The 23323-nt window shown below is 44.4% G+C and overlaps 2 protein-coding genes across 2 annotated transcripts in view; one reads left to right on the top strand and one right to left on the bottom strand.

The window, feature by feature from the left end:
- The window catches only part of FANK1 (fibronectin type III and ankyrin repeat domains 1), a 101534-nt gene extending 87975 nt beyond the window's left edge, over positions 1-13559 (bottom strand). Inside the window, exon 1 of the mRNA XM_065920154.1 lies at positions 13477-13559. Coding sequence (XP_065776226.1) covers positions 13477-13489 — 13 coding nt within the window. The 5' untranslated portion in view covers positions 13490-13559. The remainder of the gene's footprint in view (positions 1-13476) is intronic.
- A 120-nt stretch (positions 13560-13679) lies between these two features.
- DHX32 (DEAH-box helicase 32 (putative)) overlaps positions 13680-23323 on the top strand; it is a 49738-nt gene continuing 40094 nt past the window's right edge. The window contains exon 1 of the mRNA XM_065923531.1: positions 13680-13939. The gene's annotated coding sequence lies outside the window, so the exon portion shown is untranslated. The remainder of the gene's footprint in view (positions 13940-23323) is intronic.

Below are 23323 nucleotides of genomic sequence, written 5' to 3'. Positions count from 1 at the left end.
AACATCGGCCCGAGGCAGACTTTCCGGTCATCTACAACCTAATCGAGGGAGGGACCTCAGCACTGTGCCCCATGCCACCGGCCCTACAGGCCAACCTGGCTCAACGGGGCAGGGACCAGGCGGAGGACGCTGGGGCAGGAGGGGGCCTGGGGGCGTCTCGGGGGCGGCCACCAGCGCAGACAGGAGATGGCAGAGGAGACAGGGCACAGGGTGAAGGAGTAAAATCACTGCGGTGCGCGTTTGTGAAAGTCAGAGTCGTGTCCAACTTTCTGCCACCCCCCAAGGACTATACAGTCCCAGGAGTTCTCCAGGCCAGAATCCCAGAGTGGGTAGCCTTTCCCTTCTCCAGGGGTATTGCGTGTGGAAGGCTGCAAAGACACAGGTCTGATTTGAGTCATAAGTGGATACTGGGAAGCAGTCAAAATAAAAATATGGAGAGCAGGCTTTGGCCCAACTACCAGCCACTGATTCACTCATTCTTGGCCATGCCCAAAGCTGCGCCCTGGCCCTAAGCTGAGACGCACTGTCTTATTCCACTGGAAAATTATTTCACGCATGTCAGGTTCTCTCCTCTGCTCGGAGCAGATTTCTTAGAAAAGAAGGGCACGCCTTTCCTTTCCAGGCTGCCTGCCGCCCCGCCGCCCCACACCTACAGAGGGCAAGAACCAAGGAGTGGCTTTAGCGCCATGAATTGACAGGCTCTTGTAGCACAGACTTGACAACCCGGAGAAACTAGTTTTTCTCTTCTCAACAGAGATTCTTCAACTGGGATTTCCCTTGCCTTCCAGAAAATTAATCTCTTCCTTTTCTGCTGCGGCCGCAACTTTGTATCAAAATAGGATACAGAGCTGGAATCCGCAGCCTCAGTGTAAGGTTACATCCCCTTGTGAAAATACCTCACTGAATACATCTTCAGGCAACAGTCAGACAAATCTAGCCTGGGACATTCCGTAAAGACAGCTGGCCACTTCAAAACTGTCAGTGTCATGAAAGAAAAAAAAAATATGAGAGACTGTTCTAGATTAAAGAAGACTTAAAAGACTCTGACAATTAAACACAGTGTACAATCCTGGATCAGATCCTGGTTACTTGGAAAGAAATAAAGACAGCCATATAGGATATTATGAAGGCAATTGAGAAACTATGAATAGGGAGTCCACATGAGGTATTATTACCACCATTACGGCTGAGTTTGGAGGCTGTTATTCATTGTACTGTGACTATGTAGGAGAATGTCCTCCACATATTGCTGTATTCAGGATTGAAGTGCCATGCTATGTACAAACACTTTCAGATGGTTCAGCAAAAGGATGTGTGTGTGTGTGTGTGTATCCAAGAAGTGACAGAGGGGAGGGGAAGAGAGAGAGATGGCAAGAGAGGTCCAGTGTGGCAAAATGTAAACAATCATATCTCCATGAAAGGAATAAAAGTGTTCATTCTAAGACTTCGAACTACGCTATGACTCTCAAAATTTCCAAAGTAAGAAGTACATATGTATGTGTGTGATATGAAATACACATTTGTAATAACAGGAAGCATAAATTAAGACAAGCTGCATATAGCACCGGGAGCTCTGCTCAATGTTCTGTGGCAGCCTGGATGGGACGGGAGTCTGGGGGAGAGCGGATACATGTGTCTGTACGGCTGAGTCCCTCTGCTGTCCACCTGAATCTATCACAGCATTGTTAATTGGCTATACTCCAGTACAAAATAAAGTTTAAAAAAAAAAGGACAGGCTCCATATTCATGCAAATATAGCACAAAGGGGATAATGCCAGGCTTGAACAGCAATTGTTATTCCTTTACAGATCTGAAAAGTCTACCATGTAATTCATGGTGTTCCCAGACCCAAGACACATGGCCACTGCAATACCTGAACCACAGAAGCAGGACACTGACCTAATGACATACCCCATCAGGACAGGCGACACACGACCTTCTGTGTGGTTGGCGTGTTTCAAGCACTCAAGGTCCGGAGCTCATTCGAATCAGGGAGTTTGGTCCTGAACTGTGTCATTATTTAGGGCTTCCCTCACAGCTCAGTTAGGAAAGAATCCGCCTGCGGTGCAGCAGACCCGGATTTGATCCCTGGGTCAGGAAGATCCCGCACAGAAGGAAATGGCAACCCACTCCGGCATCTTTGCCTGGAAAATCTCATGGACAGAGGCTCCTGGTGGGCTGCAGTCCATGCGGGCCTCAGAGAATCGGGCACGATGAGTGACTAACACTTCTGTCATCCTTGGTTTTCAATGGTGAAACAGACAAAGCCGGCTTTCAGGACGCTGTGTCAGGGGTGCCTGCTCACAGCCACAGCCTGTGACACCACAGCTCTGACTCCTAGACCAGCTTCAGTCTTAGGATTAAATGGTAAACTGGGATACAAGTTATTTTCACTTTATACACCAAGAACTGAGAATACTGTGGCTACTCCGTGTCTTGGATTTCACTGGGCCTAAATTCATTATGTTAGTCTGCATAAAAGATTCCTTAAATTTAAGTTTGACTCTCTCACTGTGGAAGACAAGAAAGCAGGTGTAGTACAGAGAACTTTCTAAAGAGCAACGTCATGAGGATTTTCATTCTGAGAAATGGGAAGAAAGGAGACTTGCAGAGAAGTTTGGTGTGGCTGCTGTATACCTTGACGTTTGAAATGCTGTGAGTAAGAGGTAATTCTATACTGGTCAGAGAGACTTGGCTGCAGTGCTGCTCTGGTTTATAGCACCACTCATGTCTGTCACCTTAAGCAAGGTCAAACAGTTGAGTCATTTAAAAAAAAAAATAGTCCCCGCTTCTTTGAATGGATCTTAGAAGTAACTCAGTGAAGAGTCAGTCCCTGCTTCCACGGTAACAGTTTTGGAGGAGATGCTCAGTGAGGATCAGGCCTCCCTCCTAGTGAAGAGCAGCAACAAGTCAAAGACCCACTGAACACAGTATAGAACCACGATGGTTTTGCAGTCACCTTGGCTGACGATGCCGTGACATTCACCCAGATCCTTACAGCTTCCCTGGCTTATGAGCTGTCACAGACATCCCTCCACTCCATCCTTCACGATGGAGTAGGCATCCGATACAGCTGGTCTAACAAGGATCCTGCCCTTATAATTCAAATTAAGAAAGAAAATTCTGTCTCTCTTTGGGCACTTGAAACTAATAATATATAGTGGGGTGACACAGGTGCCCTTATCCCAAAATATGCACAGAATAGAGAGGAAGCCAGCCAACCAAGAGAGAAAAGATCACCACCATCTAAGTAGATCCAAGAAGGCTTAAGTATCACCTTTAACCAACTCCAGGAATTACCTGAGCACATTTTCAACTAAATTAACAGATAAGATGTTAATAGATAGCAGACACTGCTTTCCCCTGGAGAAACTATTCCATTAGTTATCTTTGGCCTCACCTTATTTTTGGTGTATATATATATATATACTTTTTTTTTGGTATATATAATTTTTAACCATCAAAAGTGCTTTCTCTACAATGGACATAAAATAGTCATAAAAGTTTCTTTTAATCTTCAAGGACTTAGCCCAAAAATATAATCTACTGATGTTTAAAGTTATCTTTATTAACTAGGATTTACACAATTTGATCACAAACCAGAAGACAGGGATATTATGCATAAATCGCGAACTACATATTGAATGATTAAAAGGCAGGAAATACTTCTGGATGTAATAAATTAAATTTTACATATGCTTTCAGATCTTAAAAGAAATAGAAGGCTATGAAAAATTTATTGAAAGCCCTGGTTAAGTCTTTTGAATTAAATGTCTTTGAGGATCTTCTGTTAAGTTTTAATTATCAATTTAATCTTCTAGCAGGTATTGCAGTAATACTTCCACAAAGAACAAAAACTGCATAGTATATTTAAAAACAGCTATATGAAGGCAATAAGGTCCAAGAAGGTAGACAAGATTAGGGACCAAGTTCCCCAAGAGAAGAAAAGAACATTGAAACTGGCCCTACATCCCCCCTACAGTACCTGCGGTTGATTCATAGCTGGGGCAAGACAGATAGAAAGTAAAACTTGCAACAGTCACACAAAAGCACTGGAGTTGAAGACTGCCAAAACAACCAAGGCTTAATGGGCCAAGACTCCAGTGAAAAGGGGACACGAGAAATTAGCCCAGAAGCCCTCCTTGAGGAAGCTGCTGACCATGAATAAGCAGAAATTTTGGCAATATCATGGTGCTAAGCATCAAGAAATGAAGGATAAGACCTGCTGAATAGGAAGGACACTAGTGAAAACTCTAGATTTTCAGCCAATGTCCCTGAAATGGCTGACAACATCCTAGAAACAAGGGCAAATTGAAAACAGAGTATCCTCAGCTGAGGCAAGGTAATTTATTTGTAACCTAAAAGCTAACCAAAAGTAAATAAAATTCTCTATAGATAATACCTACCCAAACCTCTATGATTTTTCACAAAGAATGTCAAGGATTCAATCAAAACTTACCAGGAATTCCAGGATACATGACCAAATTACTGAATACTAAGAGCAACAAGAGAAATGAGAGACAAACCTACAAGTGATTCAGGTGTTGAAATGATCAGATGTGACCTTTAAAATAGATGACAATACTATGAGTTTCAGACTTAAATAACCACTGGTAGTCCATTTCCACATCTGGGTACTAGTAACAGAGTGTGTTTACTTTGTGATAATCCATCAACCTAGAGATTTAACATTGTCTACTTTCTCATATGTATGTAAGCTACAAAACAATTTTGCTAAAAATAAACAAAACCAAAAAATACTTAGGCTCAGAGGGAAATTCAAAGCCTTAGATGCATTTATTTAAAAAAGAAGGCTGAAAGCAATGATGTAAGAATTTATCTCAAAAAAATTTTTAAAAGAGAACAGCAAACTGAAATGATGGAAGTAAAGATATAAGAAGAAATAGATGAAATCGACAACAAACGCATAATGGAGAAAATGTGGAAGTGACTCAGTCGTGTCCAACTCTTGCAACCCCATGGAATTCTCCAGGCCAGAATACTGGAGTGGGCAGCCTTTCTCTTCTCCAGGGTATCTTTCCAACCCAGGGATTGAACCCAGGTCTCCCGCATTGCAGGCAGATTCTTTACCAACTGAGCTATCAGGGAAGCCAGAGAAAATACAAATATAAAAATATGAAAATAAATATAAAATATAAAAAGCCTTTAAAACAAGTAATACAACTGACAGAATGTCTGTGATATCCAGCCTCCAAGATGACCCCAGTGATTCTCACCCTCTGCTCTTCAGGTCCTTGTGTAGCCGCCTCTCATGATGAATAGGGCTGACCTGTGTTATCAAGAGGATCATCACAGTGGACTGGGGTTCCCTTTTCTCCACATCCTTGCCAACACTTCTCTGTATCTTTTTGATAACAGCCATTCTGAAAGGTGTAAGATGGCAGCTCATTGTGGTTTCAATTCACATTTCCTGATGATCAGTCATGCTGAACACTTTTTCACATATCTGTTGACCACTTGCATATATCTTCTTTGGAAAAATGTCTGTTCGGGTCTCCTGTCCAGTTTTAAAATGGACTGTTTTCCTGCTATTGAGCTGTATGAGTTCCTAATACGTTTGAGATGATCAGTCCCTTACCGAGAGATGGTTTGCAAATATTCTCTCCCATTCTATAGACTGCCTTTCCGTTTTGATGATTGTTTCTTCTGCTGTATAGAAGATTATTCATTTGATGTTCTCCCATGTGTTGATTTTTTTACTTTTGTTGCTTGTGCTTTTAGTGTCATATCCAAAAAACCATTGCCAAGATCTATGCTGAGGAGCTCTTTCCCTGTGTTTTCTGGTAAGAGCTTTAGAATTTCAGGTCTGACATTTAAGCCCTTAGTCCATTTCAAGTTAACTTTCTTTTTTTTGTCTGTGCCAGGTCTGCATTGAGGGCACTTCTCTAGCTGCAGTGTGAGGGTTTAGTTGCTTCAAGGCATCTGGGATCTTAGTTTCTTGACCAAGGATTAAACCCACATCTCCTGCATTGGAAGGCAGATTCTTAAACCATGGGCCACCAGGGAAGTCCCCATTTCAAGGTAACTTCTAATGGGAGAGTTGAACAAATACATATATATCAATCACAACACGTTAGAATAATAAAAGTAGCAATAAAATGCAGACAGTATCTACGAGGGAGAAATCAACTCTGATTTTGGTTGGAGGAGGGTAAACAGAGAGGCAACGTTTTTTTTAAGAGATGGTAACGTTGGCAAGATGTTTTTAAGGACAGATACACGGACGGGCAGTGAGCGAGTTCCGGACAAAAACAAGGAGGCAGGAGAGTGAGAACGAGAGAACTGTCCCAGGAAGGTGAGGCCAGGAAGGGGTCCCTGACAGCCTGGAAGGGGGTGGCTTACAGCTCAGCTCAGTTCAGTTCAGTTCAGTCGCTCAGTCGTGTCCGACTCTTCGCGACCCCATGGACCACAGCACGCCAGGCCTCCCTGTCCATCACCAACTCCCAGAGTCTACCCAAACTCATGTCCATTGCGTCAGTGATGCCATCCAACCATCTCATCCTCTGTCGTCCCCTTCTCCTCCTGCCCTCAATCTTTCCCAGCATCAGGGTCTTTTCAAATGAGTCAGTTCTTTGCATCAGGAGGCCAACGTATTGGTGTTTCAGCTAAAGGAATTTAAAAACAAGGGATGCCTCCTCCTTTTTTTCTGCTTCTCAGGACACAAATGTCCCCAGACTTGGGCAGGGTCCCAGGATAAGCATCTCCAGTTTTGCCCCAGCCCGGTGAGCAAGGGAATGCACAGAACACTGGTGTGAATTGTTTATTGTGAATGAGTTTGCACCACCTTCTGTACTTAATGACTCATCCAGGCCACTCTTGGGTGATGCTCAGGCACAAGCCCCTCCAGGAAACTGGTCAGTTTAGTTCAGTTCCTGGGCCTGTTTGGGCAGATTCCCCAGACCAAGCAGGTGGTAACAGGCTATCTCTCCCCAGCAAGAGGAGGTGGAATCCAAGTTATCGGGTACAGACTTGGCTGGAGGATAGCGCTGAGCTTCTACTGAGACACAGCTGCACCCATCCAGTCTGTCTGCTTCTCCCTGTGGTGGGCTGAGCATCCTGAGGTCAGGATGGCAATGAGCATCAGTATTTTGATGGGGATTTTATAGCTATTTAAAACCTGTTGCTTTGAATTTTTTTAAGTTTTAAACTTGATTCAAATAAGCCTTTATTTCTTAATGGTAACTTTTGAATTGCAATCTAATTGATAGAATTAATATTCTTTTTTAAAAAAAATTAGTCTTTTATTTTAATTGGAGGCTAATTACTTTACAATACTGTAGTGGTTTTTGCCATACATTGAATCAGCCATGGGCATACATGTGTCCCCCATCCTGAACCCCCCTCCCACCTTCCTCCCCATCCCATCCCTCAGGGTCATCCCAGTGCACTAGCCCTGAGCACTCTGTCTCATGTATTGAACTTGGACTGGTGATCTATTTCACACATAGTAATATACATGTTTCAATGCTATTCTCTCATTTCATCTACCCTCAACTTTTCCCAGAGTCCAAAAGACTGTTCTTTATATCTGTGTCTCTTTTGCTGTCTCGCATATAGGGTGATCGTTACCATCTTTCTAAATTCCATGTATATGCATTAATATACTGTATTGGTGTCTTTCTTTCTGACTTGCTTCACTCTGTAAGAGACTAAGACTACTTGACAAAAAATTGTTACACAGACTTTTAAAAATCACTCCTGAGTTTCACTAATTTATTGCTCTTAAATACTCAGCAGTCTCTCAGATAATTAATGAACAAGTACTCGATGGCAGTGCAAAGATTTTGTCGAGTCTATGAGCTGGCAGTCTTTCAGTACCCCCAGATAAGATTCCCTTCTTATTTCCTTAATTTTACTGGATAGAATAAGATACTCAAAGGACCCCCTTTTAAACTAGTGAAGAAAAAGAAATGCCATATTTGTAATTCACCTGACATTTACAAGCTCCTGATTTAAATGAACTTTACCCAAAGCATACAACACAAGAGGCAAGTCAAATCTCACTGGTGCATAGCCCTTTCTGTTACAGAGTAAAATGGCTTTCTTTTGAAGCACATTGCAACACTCTTAAGGAAATAAAACTAAATAAGGCACCCAGGTGTTCACAGCAGTGCCATCCATTCAGTAAATGCTTGTTTGGGGCCTATTCCATGTTAAGTGTTGGAAGCAAAATGGTAGACTGGGCACTCTTTAGCCACCCTACAGCCCGGTGGAGAACACAGATTGTGAACATTAACAAGAGAATCACAGGTTGTGATCACTGCAGAGACAGGAGTAACACAGGGAGGGGGCCTGACCCTCTTTGGAGAAGCATGCACCAAGGAGTGACATGGGGCATCGCTGACCGCTCTGCGGTGAAGAATTTGCCTACAATGCAGGAGACCCAGGAGTCAGGGGGTCGATCCCTGGGTCGGGAAGATCCCCTGGAGAGGGGAATGGCCACCCACTCCAGTATTCTTGCCTGGGAAATCCCATGGACAGAGGAGCCTGGCGGGCTACCGTCCATGGAGTCGCAAAGAGTTGGACACGACTGAACACGAAGCACAAAGGAATGGCATTTAAGCTGAGACCAGAAGACACTGTGTGGGACCTGAGCAGGAGGGAGAACCTCCCCCCCACCCCCGGGAAGAGCCTGTGCCAAGACCCGCAGTCCCGAAGGAGCTTGGTACGTTGAAGGGACAAAAAGACCGTTGGGCTGAAGCATCATGTACCCCAGATCCTATACGCGGTGGGTTGCTGAGGCAGCTGGATGAGAACTCTTGCGGGGGTGTGGGGGCCTTTTGGCAGGGGAGTGACATGACCTGTGCATTTTGAAAAGCTTACTCTGGTCCCCAGGTGAGCACAGGTGGGGAGAGGAAGTGCAGAAATCAGCAGAGACTCCCATCACGGGCTAGGCAAGATGGTGGCTTGGAGTATGGGTGAGGACCGCAGGGAGAAAGACACAGAGTTAGGGTGTGTGTGAGGTGGAATAAACAGGCACGCTGATGGGTGGGGTGAGTGGGAGGGGTGCTGAGTAAAAGAGAGGAGCTCAGGATGACACTTGGATTTCCAGCCGGAGGAGCTGGGAAGATGGTGAAATCCTACCCATAGATGGGGCAGACCAGTGGGAAAACAGGTTTGGAGAAACAGGTCTTCACCCCTTTAAGGCTATGTCTCAGTCTCTTAGTCACTGGAGTAACCTAGAATCCCATTTAGGATTTCTTTGAAAAGGGAGGTATCTATCAAGAAACTGCTGCCTGGCCTGAAATAGGCCCAGCGTTTTTAATTTAAGGCGAGTTTAGAGGGCAGGTGGCAATAAGGTTGTAAGTGGGAGCTAAGGGTATATCTTGATGCTGCACTTGATAAATATGCACATTTTAAAATTTAGATTATGTACTTGTTTAGGGTGATTTGGTGGGCTAGGGAAGATCATGAGAGGAAAGTTTAAAGACCTGCAAAGCTACTCCTTGGCATTACCACTTATAAAATATTAGGGAAGAGATAGTACTGTTGAACTTAAATCTTCTCTTAAAAAAAAAAATAGAAAAAAAGGAATTTGGAACTTCCTTGGTGGTGAGTTCAGTTGGTAAAGAATCTGACTGCAATGCAGGAGACTCCAGCTCGATTCCTGGGTCAGGAAAATCCACTGGAGAAGGGATAGTCTACCCACTCCAGTATTCTCAGGCTTCCCTTGTGGCTCAGCTGGTAAAGAATTCGCCTGCCAGGTGGGAGACCTGGGTTCGATCCCTGGGTGGGAAAAGATCCCCTGGAGAAGGGAAAGGCTACCCACTCCAGTATTCTGGCCTGGAGACTTCCATGGACTGTACAGCCCGTGGGGTTGCAAAGAGTCAGACACGGCTGAGCGACTTTCACTGGTGGGACAGTGGATAAGAATCCACCTTCCAAGGCAGGGGGCACAGGTTCAAGCCCTGGCTGGGGAAGAAGCCACATGTCGCGGGGTAGCTAAGCCCATGCACCACAACTACCCAGCCGGTGCGCCTAGAGCCTGTGCTCCGCAACAAGGGAACCCACCACAGTGAGAAGCACTTGGACGGCAGCTGGAGAGTAGCCCACACTAGCTGCAACTGGTGAAAGCCTGTGCATAGCAGTGAAGACCCAGCACAGTCAAAAATAAATAATTTTTTAAAAATAGGAATTTGATGTGCATTTTTCATGTTATTTCATACGTGGGTTATCTTTCCAACCGCGTTGTTAGTTTAGGAAGAAAATAATTAAAGATGTAAATATGTAAGCCAAGAGCCAAAACCATTCCAAACAGCCCAGGGTTGTAAGCTGATTTAATCTGCCCCTTTCCCCCTGGAGTCATTTCTTGGATCATTGGCTTACTATCATTCTGCAAAACAGTGGTAGCCCCAGTCACCCTCTGCTTATTGCCAGTGTGATCCAGCTGTGGGATTTGAAGTGCTTATGTTTATGGGATTTTAATGACTCAGTTAATAAAGGTCACTCCTAAAAGTAATAGAAACCTAAGTGTGTGGAAACAGAATGGGTAACACTGACTTGGGGGTTTTTTCTAGTAGTTCTTTGGTGTTGTCCTTAGATACATGTTTAATCCTTAAAGGCAATGAAGAAGGGGCCTCCTTTTAAATCAGTTTACTGGTGCTATATTCAACTACACCAGTAAAATGCTACTTGAAACCCCCCAATAACAAATGGTATCATGTATACACCAGGCTTAAAATATGCCAGATAATATTGGCATAACAACATACTATATTGTTAATTTTGTTATTCTGATGACAGAATAATTGTCCTATTTGTTAATATCACAGCCATAGTATTTTCCAATATCTTTGAGAGGATAAAATAGTAACTTGAGTCTCAGGTGGAATCTGGTAGGGTACATTTTTTGAAGTTAAAAAGGACCTTAAAGACCATCTAATCTTTGTCCTTTAAAATATTTATTAACAGCAAATAAATTAATATTCACCCAAAATGATGTTTATTAGGCTGCTAAAGAATTCCTCGGGATGGGGAATTCGTGTAACTCTATGGCTGATTCATATCAATGTATGACAAAACCCACTGAAAAATTTTTTTAAAAAAAATTAAAAAAAAAAAAAAGAATTCTCTAAGGTAAATGGTCATTGTTTGAATTATCTAAAATTAAACTAGTGACAGCATTTGAGAGTATGTAAAAAAGAATAAGTGTACAGTTCTGTCCCAGGCATAAAAGATTATTTAATAAATATTTTCCACGTTAAGACCCAGTGTGATCAGATATATCTGTGATCAGATATAAACGAGATGTGTCATTCAAAGAGGTAATAAATTTCTCACAGTTTTACAAAGTCTCCAGGATCTGGCTCCTACTCACTCTTCCAGCCTTGTCTCTTTTCTTCCTCCTCCCCTCCACCCCTCTGTCTTCTCAGTCACAGTTCTACTGATCTTCAAACTCTGAACCTTAAACGCACACTGCTCTCTCTGGTCTCAGGGACCTGTCTGGGACCCCTTTCCCTCATTCTTTGTTGGGTTATTCTGCCGGAAGCCTTCTGTCCGTTTGCTTTCCCCTAATCTCAGACCCCAGGGAGGTTTTCAGAAGTTCTTGGGCAAGTGTCTGCTCAGGTTCCCAGGAATAATCAAAGTGAACAGGGTTGTATTCACTGTTCAATCCTCCACTCCAGGAAAGTACTTAGAACATAGAGAATACCGTGGAAATACCATGGAAATTGGTACTGGAATTTGAAATTGGTATTGGTATTGAAATTGGAAATACCAAATTCAATACCATACTTGAAATTTTTAGTTTACACAGTTAAACAGTAACATAAATTTGAAGAAATAAAGGTATTTTTAAGAGAGATATTTCTTCACTTTATTTATTCTTCTATTTATTTCACTTCACTTTATTTCTTCTCTAAAGAGAGAACATACACACCCTGGTATTAGTTTGAAATGATACAAAAATTCTAACATTGTTATAAGTTAAATTTCTTTCAACAAGTTAGATAACACACAGAATCCAGAGAGTTACAAGTGTGAGTGACAGAATAGCGTATAAAGTCCACTCAAACTATAATTCTCAACTTACAAGCTTTCAGCTCAGCAAGAGAGTTAAAAGAAAGGTAAAACTCGTTAGAAACCTCCTTGGAAACTAACGACCTTTAACAACATCAGCATATACTGCAGAGAATGGACAAGGTCTGAGTACTTTCATTTCTGAAACTGTGCAAGAAAAGACAACTTGGTTGTCAGAGTCACACTGCATCCTCCTATAACAGTTCCAGGTCTTTCTAGTTTCCCTATGAAACACTGTTCTTATTTTAAGAACAAAAGGAGCAATAAAACAGCTTGGGAAAGAAGGATGGAGCTCTGTGTCCCTAGAGAGGTTTGAATAGTAGTCGTAGTGGCAGTACTAATAATATAAAAACAACAATCAATGTGCTTCCCTGGTGGCTCAGACGGTAAAGAATCCGCCTGCAACGTGGGAGCCCTGGGTTGGAAAGATACCCTGGAGGAGGGCATGGCAACTCACTCCAGTATTCTTGCCTGGAGAATCCCATGGACAGAAGATCCTGATGGGCTACAGTCCATGGGGTGGCAAGAGTCGGACACGGCTGAGCGACTAAGCACAGCACACTGAACAACAATCAAAAACACAGTAAGTTAAAGCTGGTGTTAGATCTGATAATTCCAGACGGCTCACCTTTTGTCAAACAAAGTGGGAAACAGTAAAAGAACTCGTAACTTTTTCCCTTTTTGCGTGTCCAAGCCTACCTCGGAGAACCTCTAGCAACGAATTAAACACCCTTGCACAAACCTCAAAATTTTTCTCTCTTTCAAATCTCCGACTACTGGGAAGAGGATGCCATATCTTCTAGTATGTACAAGAGCAGGCCTCCTTGCAGGTCCAATTGCTGACATTTTAGAAGCAGAATGGCTACTTAGGGTCAATGAATCAGAGTACCAAACAAAACAGTGACGACTGTGTTATTATGCCAAGTCGCTTCAGTCGTGTCTGACTCTGCGACCCTGTGGACTGTATTCCCGCCAGGCTCCTCTGTCATGGGATTCTCCAGGCAAGAACACTGGAGTGGGTTGCCATGCCCTCCTTCAAGGGATCTTCCCAACCCAGGGATCGAACCTGTGTCTCCCGCATTGCAGGAGGATTCTTTACCATCGGAGCCAACAGGGAAGCTCCAATAATAATGACAGCAATAGTAACAAGAAATGGATTTGCTTGGGAGGTCATTTCAGGAAGCAACACCCTGGGGGCGCTACCGCCTCCAGCCCACATTCCCGAGCTCACGCAGCCCTCGGGCTCCCGACAATCACACTCCGCGGGATTTAGCCCCTTTCTCGACTCTCCCGGAGAAGAAAGCGCGAGAGGGAGGCCGTATATCCAGGTCAAAAGCGTTTAAAAAAAAAAAAAAAAAAAGCCTGTGGCGCTGCGCGCAGGGCGCCCACACCCGTTCCAGGGAAGGCCCGCCCCGGCCCCGGCCCCGGCCCCCTTACTCTGGAGCTCCATAGAGGAAGCTGCTCCCGGGCCCCTACGGGCCGAGCCCCCGGTGCTGCAAGCCCCTTCTAACGCCTCTCCTCCCGGGGGCCGGCGTCGCTTCGGTTGCCCTGACAACCCGGAGGGCGGGGTGGGGAGGAGGAGGAGCAGGAAGGACGGCGAGAGGGAGGGACCAAAAGACGCCAGGAAACGCGAGCGAGCGCGAGGGCCCGCGCGTCTCCAGCGGGGCAGCGAGCGCGACGGACGGAGGGGGCCCGCGGGCGGAAGACGCGCTGCCCCGGGGCGGCCTGGTTGGGCGGTCGCGCCCTCCCCGCGGCGGCCCTCGCGTCCCCGGCGGGGCCTTCGGGTGGGGCCCCGTGCGCCCTCCGTCGCCGACCCGAGGCGTCCGTTCGTCGGTCCGTGCGCCCGGCGAGCTCGGCGGGGAAGGGCGGCCGCGCCCGGGCCTCCGTCCGCGGGCCGCAGGTAAAGGCCGGGCCGCGGCGGCGGGAGGCTGGGGTGGGGGCGGCCCGGCGCACCTGTGGCGGGCCCGCCGGTTGGCCCCGGAGCACCCCGCCCCGACTGGTGAACCGCCCGGTAGGAGACGCCCCGCACCTCGGGCCGCCCGCCAGCCTCGCGGAGCCGCGTCCGGGCGCGCGGAGCGGACCCGCCCTCCCTGCGGGCCCCGGGGCCGCGAGGCTGGGGGGCGGCCTCGGGTGGTGTGGGGTGCGCCCGGCCGGCCCGGGGCCGGACCTCGGCCACGCGTGTCACTTTGGCGGGCAGCGCTTCTTAGCAGATGGGAGCAAGTGGTCGGCAGTGGGCCGAGCGCGTCGCCCGGGTCCCGAGAAGCGGGGAGAAGGCGCCTCCGCTGCGCACATTGCACTGTCATCCCAAGTGTCACCTTTCAGGCCCTGGGCCCCAGTCGGATCTTTCCGGTTTTTAGGTGTGTGTGTGTGTGTGTATTTGTGTCAGGGCTCCTGGTTTTCGCTCCAAGTTGTAGCACTCTGTGCGTGTGTGTGTTTCAGGGCTCCTCCTGGTTTTCGCTCCAAGTTGTAGCAGTGTGTGTGTGTGTGTGTGTGTGTGTGTGTGTGTGTTTCAGGGCTCCTCCTGGTTTTCGCTGCAAGTTGTAGCAGTGTGTGTGTGTGTGTGTGTGTGTGTGTGTGTGTGTGTTTCAGGGCTCCTCCTGGTTTTCGCTCCAAGTTGTAGCACCGTGTGTGTGTGTGTGTGTGTGTGTGTGTGTATTTGTGTCAGGGCTCCTAGTTTTCGCTCCAAAGTTGTAGCACCGTGTGTGTGTGTGTGTGTGTGTGTGTATTTGTGTCGGGGCTCCTCCTGGTTTTCGCTCCAAGTTGTAGCACCGTGTGTGTGTGTGTGTGTGTGTGTGTGTGTTTCAGGGCTCCTCCTGGTTTTCGCTCCAAGTTGCAGGCACCAGGCCCACACGTTCTGTACCAAAACTTGGGAGGGCGGTGAAACACACCATAATCTTGTTTTGTAGCAAGATCCCACACCATAGTCTTTTTTTCTCCTAAGATGGTTTTGAAAACATCGATGCAGGTAGTGCTTTCAGGAAGTGTTAGGGATCACCGGGCATTTTATCTGGTAGGCTGTAAAAATTCAGACCACGGGGAGAGTGCTGTATAGGTCAAGAACAACAACCCTGAGGAGAGGGGAGAAGGAAAACCAGGGGAATGCACGTGCCAGTGGGAGGAAACAGCATGATCGATGCAGTGCTCCGGTCTGAAGATTTTGGCCCCTCTATCAATTCCTCCTGCTGCCCTAGACAGAACTTGAGGGGAATGAAAAGAAGAGAGTGTTTTGGGGTCACGGTAGTGACTGCTCATTCTTTGCCGCTAGTTGATGGCAAGGAATTCTTTTCCAACCTGTAGATGACAAGGACATCAAGGAGAATTACTTTCCTCGAATAAAGAGAATCATTCAGAGGTTAATTGAACCTAAGAAGCAGATATTCTGTGATGGAAAGGGACATTCATTATATTCCACCAAATTGGGCTATCCCCTCTCAGACTGTATGGGGACTTTTTCAGATTCTTTGTCAAAGCCACAAGTTTTATGTTTATGTGGATATTGACAAGCAGTGTGATAGATACAGAACCTGTAATTCAACAGCTACAATATTAAAGTAATAAATTCAAGTTGGAAAGTAAACACTTCATGGTGGGTTTTTAGATAGAAAGATTCTAAGATCAACAGTTCTTCTGTAGTACAGTCTTTTCAAATTACAGTTTTCACATCATTAGCAAAGTTATGAATTGGTCTTTGGAGAAACATACATAATGATGTTCATTAATAATGTCATAGTCAAAGTGACAAGATAACGATTAAAGCTTGGCTTTTACTAACAGAAAGAAAAGAGGAGGTAGGGTTAAATTTTCTTATATAGCAAAGGATTAGGCACTTGTACTTAAAAAGAAGAAAGAACCAAAATTGTAGATCTTCATGTAACAAGGATTCGAGAATTTAACAGTTATATGCAGATTTGTTTCTTTTTTCACCAGAGGATAATTGCTTTATAAAATGGAGATATGTATTGGTAAATACTTTGTAGTATAGATGAATGATTTTATCGATAGCTAGGAGCTTGACATTGAGGCAATCTTGCATTGACGTATTTTAGGTAAGAGGTGACTTGAGCAACTGAAAAACAGCATTTGTTTTAGGGGATCATGTACCTATGGAACAAATGACTGGAGAGGGGAGTGAAAATGAGGAAGGGGTAGGTACAAAAGTGTCTAAGGCAAGGGTTGGTATTCAGTTTCTTTTTCTCCAGTAACAATGTACTTGTTAAATGCCTGTTGAATGATTGAGAAGAGCTTTAAAGAAATTGCTCCAGATAAAGGGATGTGCTTTATTATTGGAGGGGATGGCCTGAGGTCGGTTGCTAGTGGCTGGGGGTTGAAATGAATGGTAAAAGTACTGGTTGTCCCTTTGGGGATTTTGTACTGCTTTTTCTATTTGTTTTCACTGTCATGTTCAGAAAAGTTTCCCAGCTCTTCACTGAAGGGAATGATTACATTATTGTTTACTTTGCTGATGCTCAACTACATGTATCAAGCCAAAGCACTGTCCCAGGGAATAACAAGGTAGCAATTAAGAGACAGAGGTGGCCTTTCTTTTTCTTATTTAAATCTCTTGTCCACATCAGAATTTAAAGTAAAAGTAATTCCTTTCGGAAGTTAACATGGTTTAATTCAAGTAGGATGATTTCAAAAGGAAAGAAAGAAAGTAAAGCAGATGAATGTACTTCTGTTTCATAAGCTTACTCTCATAAGTCAGAGGAAGTTTTCATTTTTGTTTCTGGATTTCTGTTTTTCCATAGTGAGAGAACTCTTACTCTTGTTACTTTCTGAAACGCAGAAGGAATTTGGTCAAAGGCAGAAAGCAATTATGTTTCCATTTTTGCTGTTTCCTTTCTGTCCTCCAGACCTGTCATGGTCCGCATGACCATGTTGGACTTAAGAAATGCCCCCGTCTTAGCCCGTTTAATCATTCCTAGTGTAATTGGGCTGCAGAGCCATGCTGCGCCCCCCATCTCCTGTTAGGAAAGCCTCTCCAGCACAGGGGTGCATGTGTCCATGCTCAGTGACTCGGTCGTGTCCGACTCCGAGACCCCTGGACTGGAGCCCGCCAGGCTCCTCTGTCTGTGGGATTTTCCAGGCGAGAGTACTGGACGGGCTTGCCATTCCTTTCTCCAGGGGATCTTCCCAACCCAGGGGTCAGACGCGCTGCTTCTGCATCTTCTGCATTGGCAGAGGGATGTTTTCCCCTCTGAGCCCCAGGAAGCCAGGATAGGTGGGTGCCCACTGAATGCATTCTGTTCCTCCTGGGGTCACTACGCACTTTGGCACTTAGCCCTATTCTACACTGTACTTTCTTTTTTCTCCTTAGAATTTTTTTTTTAATTGAGGTATAGTTAATTTACAATATCGTGTTAGTTTTATGTTAGTTTCAGGTGTATAGTACAGTAATTTAGCCATGTACATTATATATACATATATATATGTTCCTTCTCAGATTCTTTTACCTTCAAGATTCTTTCCAATATTATAAGATATTGAATATAGTTCTCTGTGTATGTGGTAAGTCCCAGTTGGTGATCTATTTTATATATATACTATACTATCTTGTAGAATTTTCTGTCAGTTTTTTTGTGTATGGGTGTTGTGCCTCTGATGAGATTAAACATTTTAGAGCTGAGTCCATGACCTAGGCTGCTTCTGTATTCCTTTTAGCTCATAGTGGGTTTTCAGGGTGTACCTGATAATTAAGTAGGATAATAATAGAGGACAAGCCTTTAGTTAGGGATGATTGCATTAATTCCTGCTCTTCCATCTTGGGAAAGTCAGGGGCCATTATTTCCTCATTGATAACTCGGGATGATAAAACCTGCAGTGGTTGTCAAATATGATTATAGATATGAATGAAAATTCCTTGTATATTCCAAAGAATTTATTAAATGTAAAGAGTTGTCATTAACTCCGGCATACATGCAGCAAATATTTGGTGAGCACCTGTAATGTGTTAGGTACTTCCTGGGACCTGGATTTCTTCTCCAGGAGGGACTAGGAGATGACTCGATGGGTTGTCTGTGAGGGCAGGGGGACCTCCCAGGCAGAGGTGCAGGGGATAGGGGACCAGCTCTGGGCACAAGTCCACTGTGGCAGGAGCAGAGAGAACATGCTAGAAGGCTGGAGAAGGCAAATACAGACTAAGTCAGAAAGAATCCAGGAGTGAGGCTTTTATCCTGAAGATAATAAAAAGCACTTGAGTCAGTGATGTGACCAGTTTTGCATTTGACAGAGATGGCTGGCAGCCTGTGAATGATGTGTTGATGGAGAGCCACAGATGGAGGCAGAAAAGCAAACCTGGAGACTTTGCAGTAATTCTGTGGAGAAATGATAAGATAACTAAGGCTCTGGTGGTGATGGTGTCGGGAATGAGGAGGAGGGGCCGCTGAGGGAGGTGAAAGCAGCAGCCTTGGAGGTGCCGGAGGTGGAGGTGGGGGAGAGGCCAGGGATGACTTCCAGCTGACCGGCACTGTTCTGTCAGTTGCCTAATCTGGAACGTGACAGGGGGAAAGAAGCCCTTTTCTTTCTCAGAAGTGTCAGAAGTGGGGTGGATGACAAATTCAGTTTTGAACATTAACCCTGAAACTGCCTGTTGTCTAAGTTGGGATGTCCCATAAGTAGTATTTGGACGTGTGGGCCTGGAACTGTAGAAAGAAGTCTGAGATGAAGATAGAAACTCGGGTGAAGCACTCAGTGATTGAAGTTAAGATGTGAGGGAGGTTCTCCGGGGAGGTTATGTGCAGTGAGAAGAGGGTTGGGGATAAAACTCTGGGGTACAGAGACTAGAGAGAAGGGACCAGAAAATCTGGAGAGACTAACAGAATAGAACCCCTGCTCTTCCAGGCTCATGTGTTGGCACTCCCTGAAATGATTCTATTTTTCTCCACCTGCCTTAGAGTGCACAACATGGTTTATCGACTGATTCTTATTTTAATAAAGTTGGTGCAGAATGGCTTCCCATTACTTTGTTAGCATGAAGGAGGAAATGGCAGCCCACTCCAGTATTCTTGCCTGGAGAATTCCATGGACAGAGGAGCCTGGCAGGCTGCAGTCCATGGGGTCACAAAGAGGCGGACACGACTGACTGAACACACACACACACACACACACATACTTTGTGAAAAACACTCCTCATATTTTTCGTTTTTCACAATCTCCATTTAGAGCAACAATTCAAGTAAAATGTAACTTCAGGAGGTATGATAATGCCCCAAGCAATACTGTCTTTGATAAAGAAGTTGTATAAAAGTTCATTTTGTGTATGTTGTAGGTAAAATAAATATGGTGAATTCCTTAGGAAGACTGGCAATAGTCTATTTTTAGTTTTCAGCTTTGATTGGCTCACGCACTTGTTCAGATATCTAACTAGACTGCATAAATAAGTCAAATTAATGTTTTAGCGTACATTATTAACTTTGCTTTTACTCAAGTGTTAGTTTTTAGAATATTATCTGGTAAAGATAGTCATCAAAATAGTGTTGAAAAGCACTGAGTGGCCCAGCCATTTGAAATTCTAACAAAACCCTTGATTTATAGACTTACATGTAGGGAGTAATATGTTATTATGATGCACAAACATTGATTGAGCTTGGAAAGTCTTTCTGTATGTGCAAATTACCAGTAGAATGTAGGATTCTTGAAAGAAATTGTGCAGGATTGATTATTCAAGCTGTGTTTGGTATATTATTGTTATTATTGTGATAACGTTTAGTTGTATCTGACTCTTTTCAACCCGCCAAGCTCTTCTGCTAGAAACCAAGGTTGTTCAGTCGCTCAGTCGTGTCCAACTTTTTGCAGCCCCATGGGCTGCAGCACACCAGGCTTCCCTGTCCATCACCAACTCCCAGAGCTTGCTCAGATTCATATCCATTGAGCCGATGATGCCGTCCAACCATCTCATCCTCTCTCGTCCCCTTCTCCTCCTGCCTTCAGTCTTCCCCAGCATCAGAGTCTTTTCTGATGAGTCAGTGCTTCGCATCAGGTGGCCGAAGTATTGGAGCTTCAGCATCAGTACTTCCAGTGAATATTCAGGGTTGAGTTCCTTTAGGGTTTATGGGTTTGCTCTCCTTGCTGTCCAAGGGACTCTCAAGAATCTTCTCCAACACCACAGTTCAAAAGCATCAGTTCTTTGGTGCTCAGCCTTTTTTATTGTTCAGCTCTCACATCTCTACATGACTATTGGAAAAACCAAAGCTTTGACTAGACAGACCTTTGTCAGCAAAGTAATGTCTCTGTTTTTTAATATGCTGTCTAGGTTTGTCATAGCTTTTCTTCCAAGGAGTCTTTTAATTTCATGTCTGCAGTCACCATCCACATTGGAGCCCGAGAAAATAAAAGTCTGTCACTGTTTCCATTGTTTCCCCGTCTGTTGGCCATGAAGTGATTGGAGCTGATGCCATGTTCTTCGTTTTTTTCAGTGTTGAGTTTTAAGACAGCTTTTTCACTCTCCTCTTTCACTTTCATCAAGAGGCTCTTGAATTCTTCTTCACTTTCTGCCGTAATGCTGATGCCATCTACATATCTGAGGTTATTGATGTTTCTCCCAGCAATCTTGATTTCAACTTGTGCTTCATCCAGCCTGGCATCTCACTTGATGTACTCTGCATAGAAGTTAAATAAGCAGGATGACAGTATACAGTAGGATGTGCTTTTTGGGAGCGCTGAGCCAATTAAAACAAAGGAAAGCAAAGGAGTAGTCTTCTTAAAAGCCCAGTTATGTTAAGTCCATTGTTTTTGATTAAAGTAGAATGGAAAAGTAAATGGAAAGTAAAGTTTCCATATCGGATGTTTGACGTGGTTGAGCACACACAGGACCCGTACCTGGGACAGATACGGGGGGCGAAGCTGAGGGCAGACTGCAGGACTTCAGCGCCTGCTCTACCCCAGCGGAGCGGCTCGAAGCTGAGTGGATTAACTAAGCTTCTAAAGGCTTAAATTTCCTCATTAAAAAAATGGAAATAATAAAGTAAACCCTCATGGGGTCCTTAAGAGTTTAAATGAAATAATCCATATAAAGTGCTTAAGTACTTACAGCATCTGGCGCCCAGTAAGCACTCTGTAAAGGCTAATTGGTAAAATCATCCTCATTATCGTTATTGTTATCCTTAGTACTAGTCCAGCTTCAGTGGTTGGATGGAACCATTGTTTTCAAAGTGCGGTGTGCAGACCAGTCAGTCCACAGACTCTTACTGGTTTGCAGTGAGATTAGGAGCTGGTGCCAGAATGTAAATAGATTGTGGCCCTAATCATACTGTTTAGTTCAGGGTAATAGCAAGACTTCTTCAGGGAAGGAAGCAGCCGGTTAATTTACACTGTGGTGCAGGCTCCTTATCTTGTCACAAACAAGCACTTTGAATAGAGTTGGTGTGGAATATGGAACTAATGATCCTGTTCTCCGAAGAAATAACAGCCCTCTATCCTGAGGACAGTCATTATTCACTTGTAATGCCTCATTAACCTTCCTTTGTTCTAAACCTTATCATCATGGTTCACAAGTATATTGTTTATTATTTCAGCTAATATGCATTGGTCACATAATTTTTGCAAAGGCCTATGTTACTTTGTAGACTCTGCAGAGATGACTCAGAAGTGGATCTTGACCTTAGGAAATCTATCGTAAACCTAGAGCTAGAGGAAGCCACGTGAAAACCTGAGTGAATGTGTTAGTACATGTGCTGAGTTTGCGTTAGTGTTCGAGCGTTGTTCAGAGTTTCCACACGGACACGTGTTTCCTTTTACTAAGCTGCTCCCCTTGTTTGGTGTTCAGCCGCTAAGTCGTGTCCGACTCCTTGCGACCCCGTGGACTGCAGCACGCCAGGCCTCCCATCCTTCACTGTCCCCTGGAGTTTGCTCAGATTCACATCCATGAGAAAGATTTGTTTGTTTGTGTTTGGCCCTGCTGGGTCTTTGTAGCCATGCGGGGGGCCTTTGCTCAGGATGCGCGAGCAGGGTCTGCTCTTTGCTGTGGGCTCAGGCTTCTCACTGTGGTGGCTTCTCTTGCTGCAGAACTCGGGCTCTAGGCGCTTGGGCTTCACTGTTTGCTCAAGGGCCCCAGAGTACAGGCCCAGTGATTGTGGTACTTGGACTCGGTTGCTCTGCGACATGCGGGATCTTCCTGGACCAGGGATCGAACCCGTGTCCTGTGCATTGCAAGGTGTACTCTTAACCACTGAACCACCACGGACATCCTCTGGGGTCTTTAAGAAATTACTGAGTCTGCATGTAATCCTGTTTGCAAACATGTGAATAATAAGTAAATTTCCTTTTCTGCGGACTATGAAGAGACTTTAAATAGTGATTAAATTATTTTAAAACTTTCAGTAAAAATTAGCACAAATTCATCAAGAAAAATGCATTGGTCACATAAATAGTGTCAAAACAAATTTGGAAGTCACATTAAAAGAATAATTTTTTAAAAAGCAAGGTGTTTGTATATGTGTGTTTTCCCCAGAACACTTTTCCTAAGCAGTGGATATGGAAAAGGATAGGCTGTGAATTGGATCATAGAAAAGACCTGTTTTCACAGACCTTTGTGAAAGTAATTTTAAATAGTCTAGCAGTGGTGTTTAGCTTTTAATATTCCTGATAATGTTTCATTGAATGCGGTTCGCTGGTTTCTGTTCCCGCCCTATTTGGTGAGCTAGGTCATAACTGCACTATCCATTCCATTCTGCCATCACATTCAGTGGGTACCAGCTCTCCTGGAACCTGTCATGCAGTAGTAGTTAAGAAATTTGAAGGTAGATATTAAAAAAACATAGATAATATTTAGAAAATGGAGTAACAGATTTAGCAAAATGGTAAAGAAAAGCAAAATGTTTAAAAAATACAAATTTTAATCAAGAAATGACTGAGTTAGACCCATGGCATTTAAAATAAAACAGTCTCCTTATCCAGTCTTTTCTGATTTGGTCCTTGTATCATCTATGAACTTACCTGTCCCCGGATCTTTTCTTTTTTCTATTACATACCTGTCATTCTTCCTTCTTTTACTTACTTGAACGAAAGTGAAAGTGTTAGTCACTTAGACGTGTCTTGACTTTTTTCAACCCAGTGGACTGTGGCCCACCAGGCTCCTCTGTCCATGGGATTTCCCAGGCCAGAATACTGGAGGGGGTACCCATTCCCTTCTCCAGGGGATCTTCCCAACCCAGAGAGTGAACCCGGCTCTCCCACGTTGCAAGCAGATTCTTTATCGTCTGAGCCACCAGGAAGTCTTACTTATTTGACTACAAGATTAAGAGTCCCGGTGTGTTCACGTGTCACTCGTATGTTCACAGGCCAGATA

The sequence above is a fragment of the Muntiacus reevesi genome, chromosome 2 (assembly GCF_963930625.1).
Source record: "Muntiacus reevesi chromosome 2, mMunRee1.1, whole genome shotgun sequence".
In the NCBI taxonomy this organism is placed as follows: Eukaryota; Metazoa; Chordata; class Mammalia; order Artiodactyla; family Cervidae; genus Muntiacus; species Muntiacus reevesi.
Note: the sequence above shows the minus strand (reverse complement) of the source record. Positions and strands in the feature narration are given on the sequence as shown.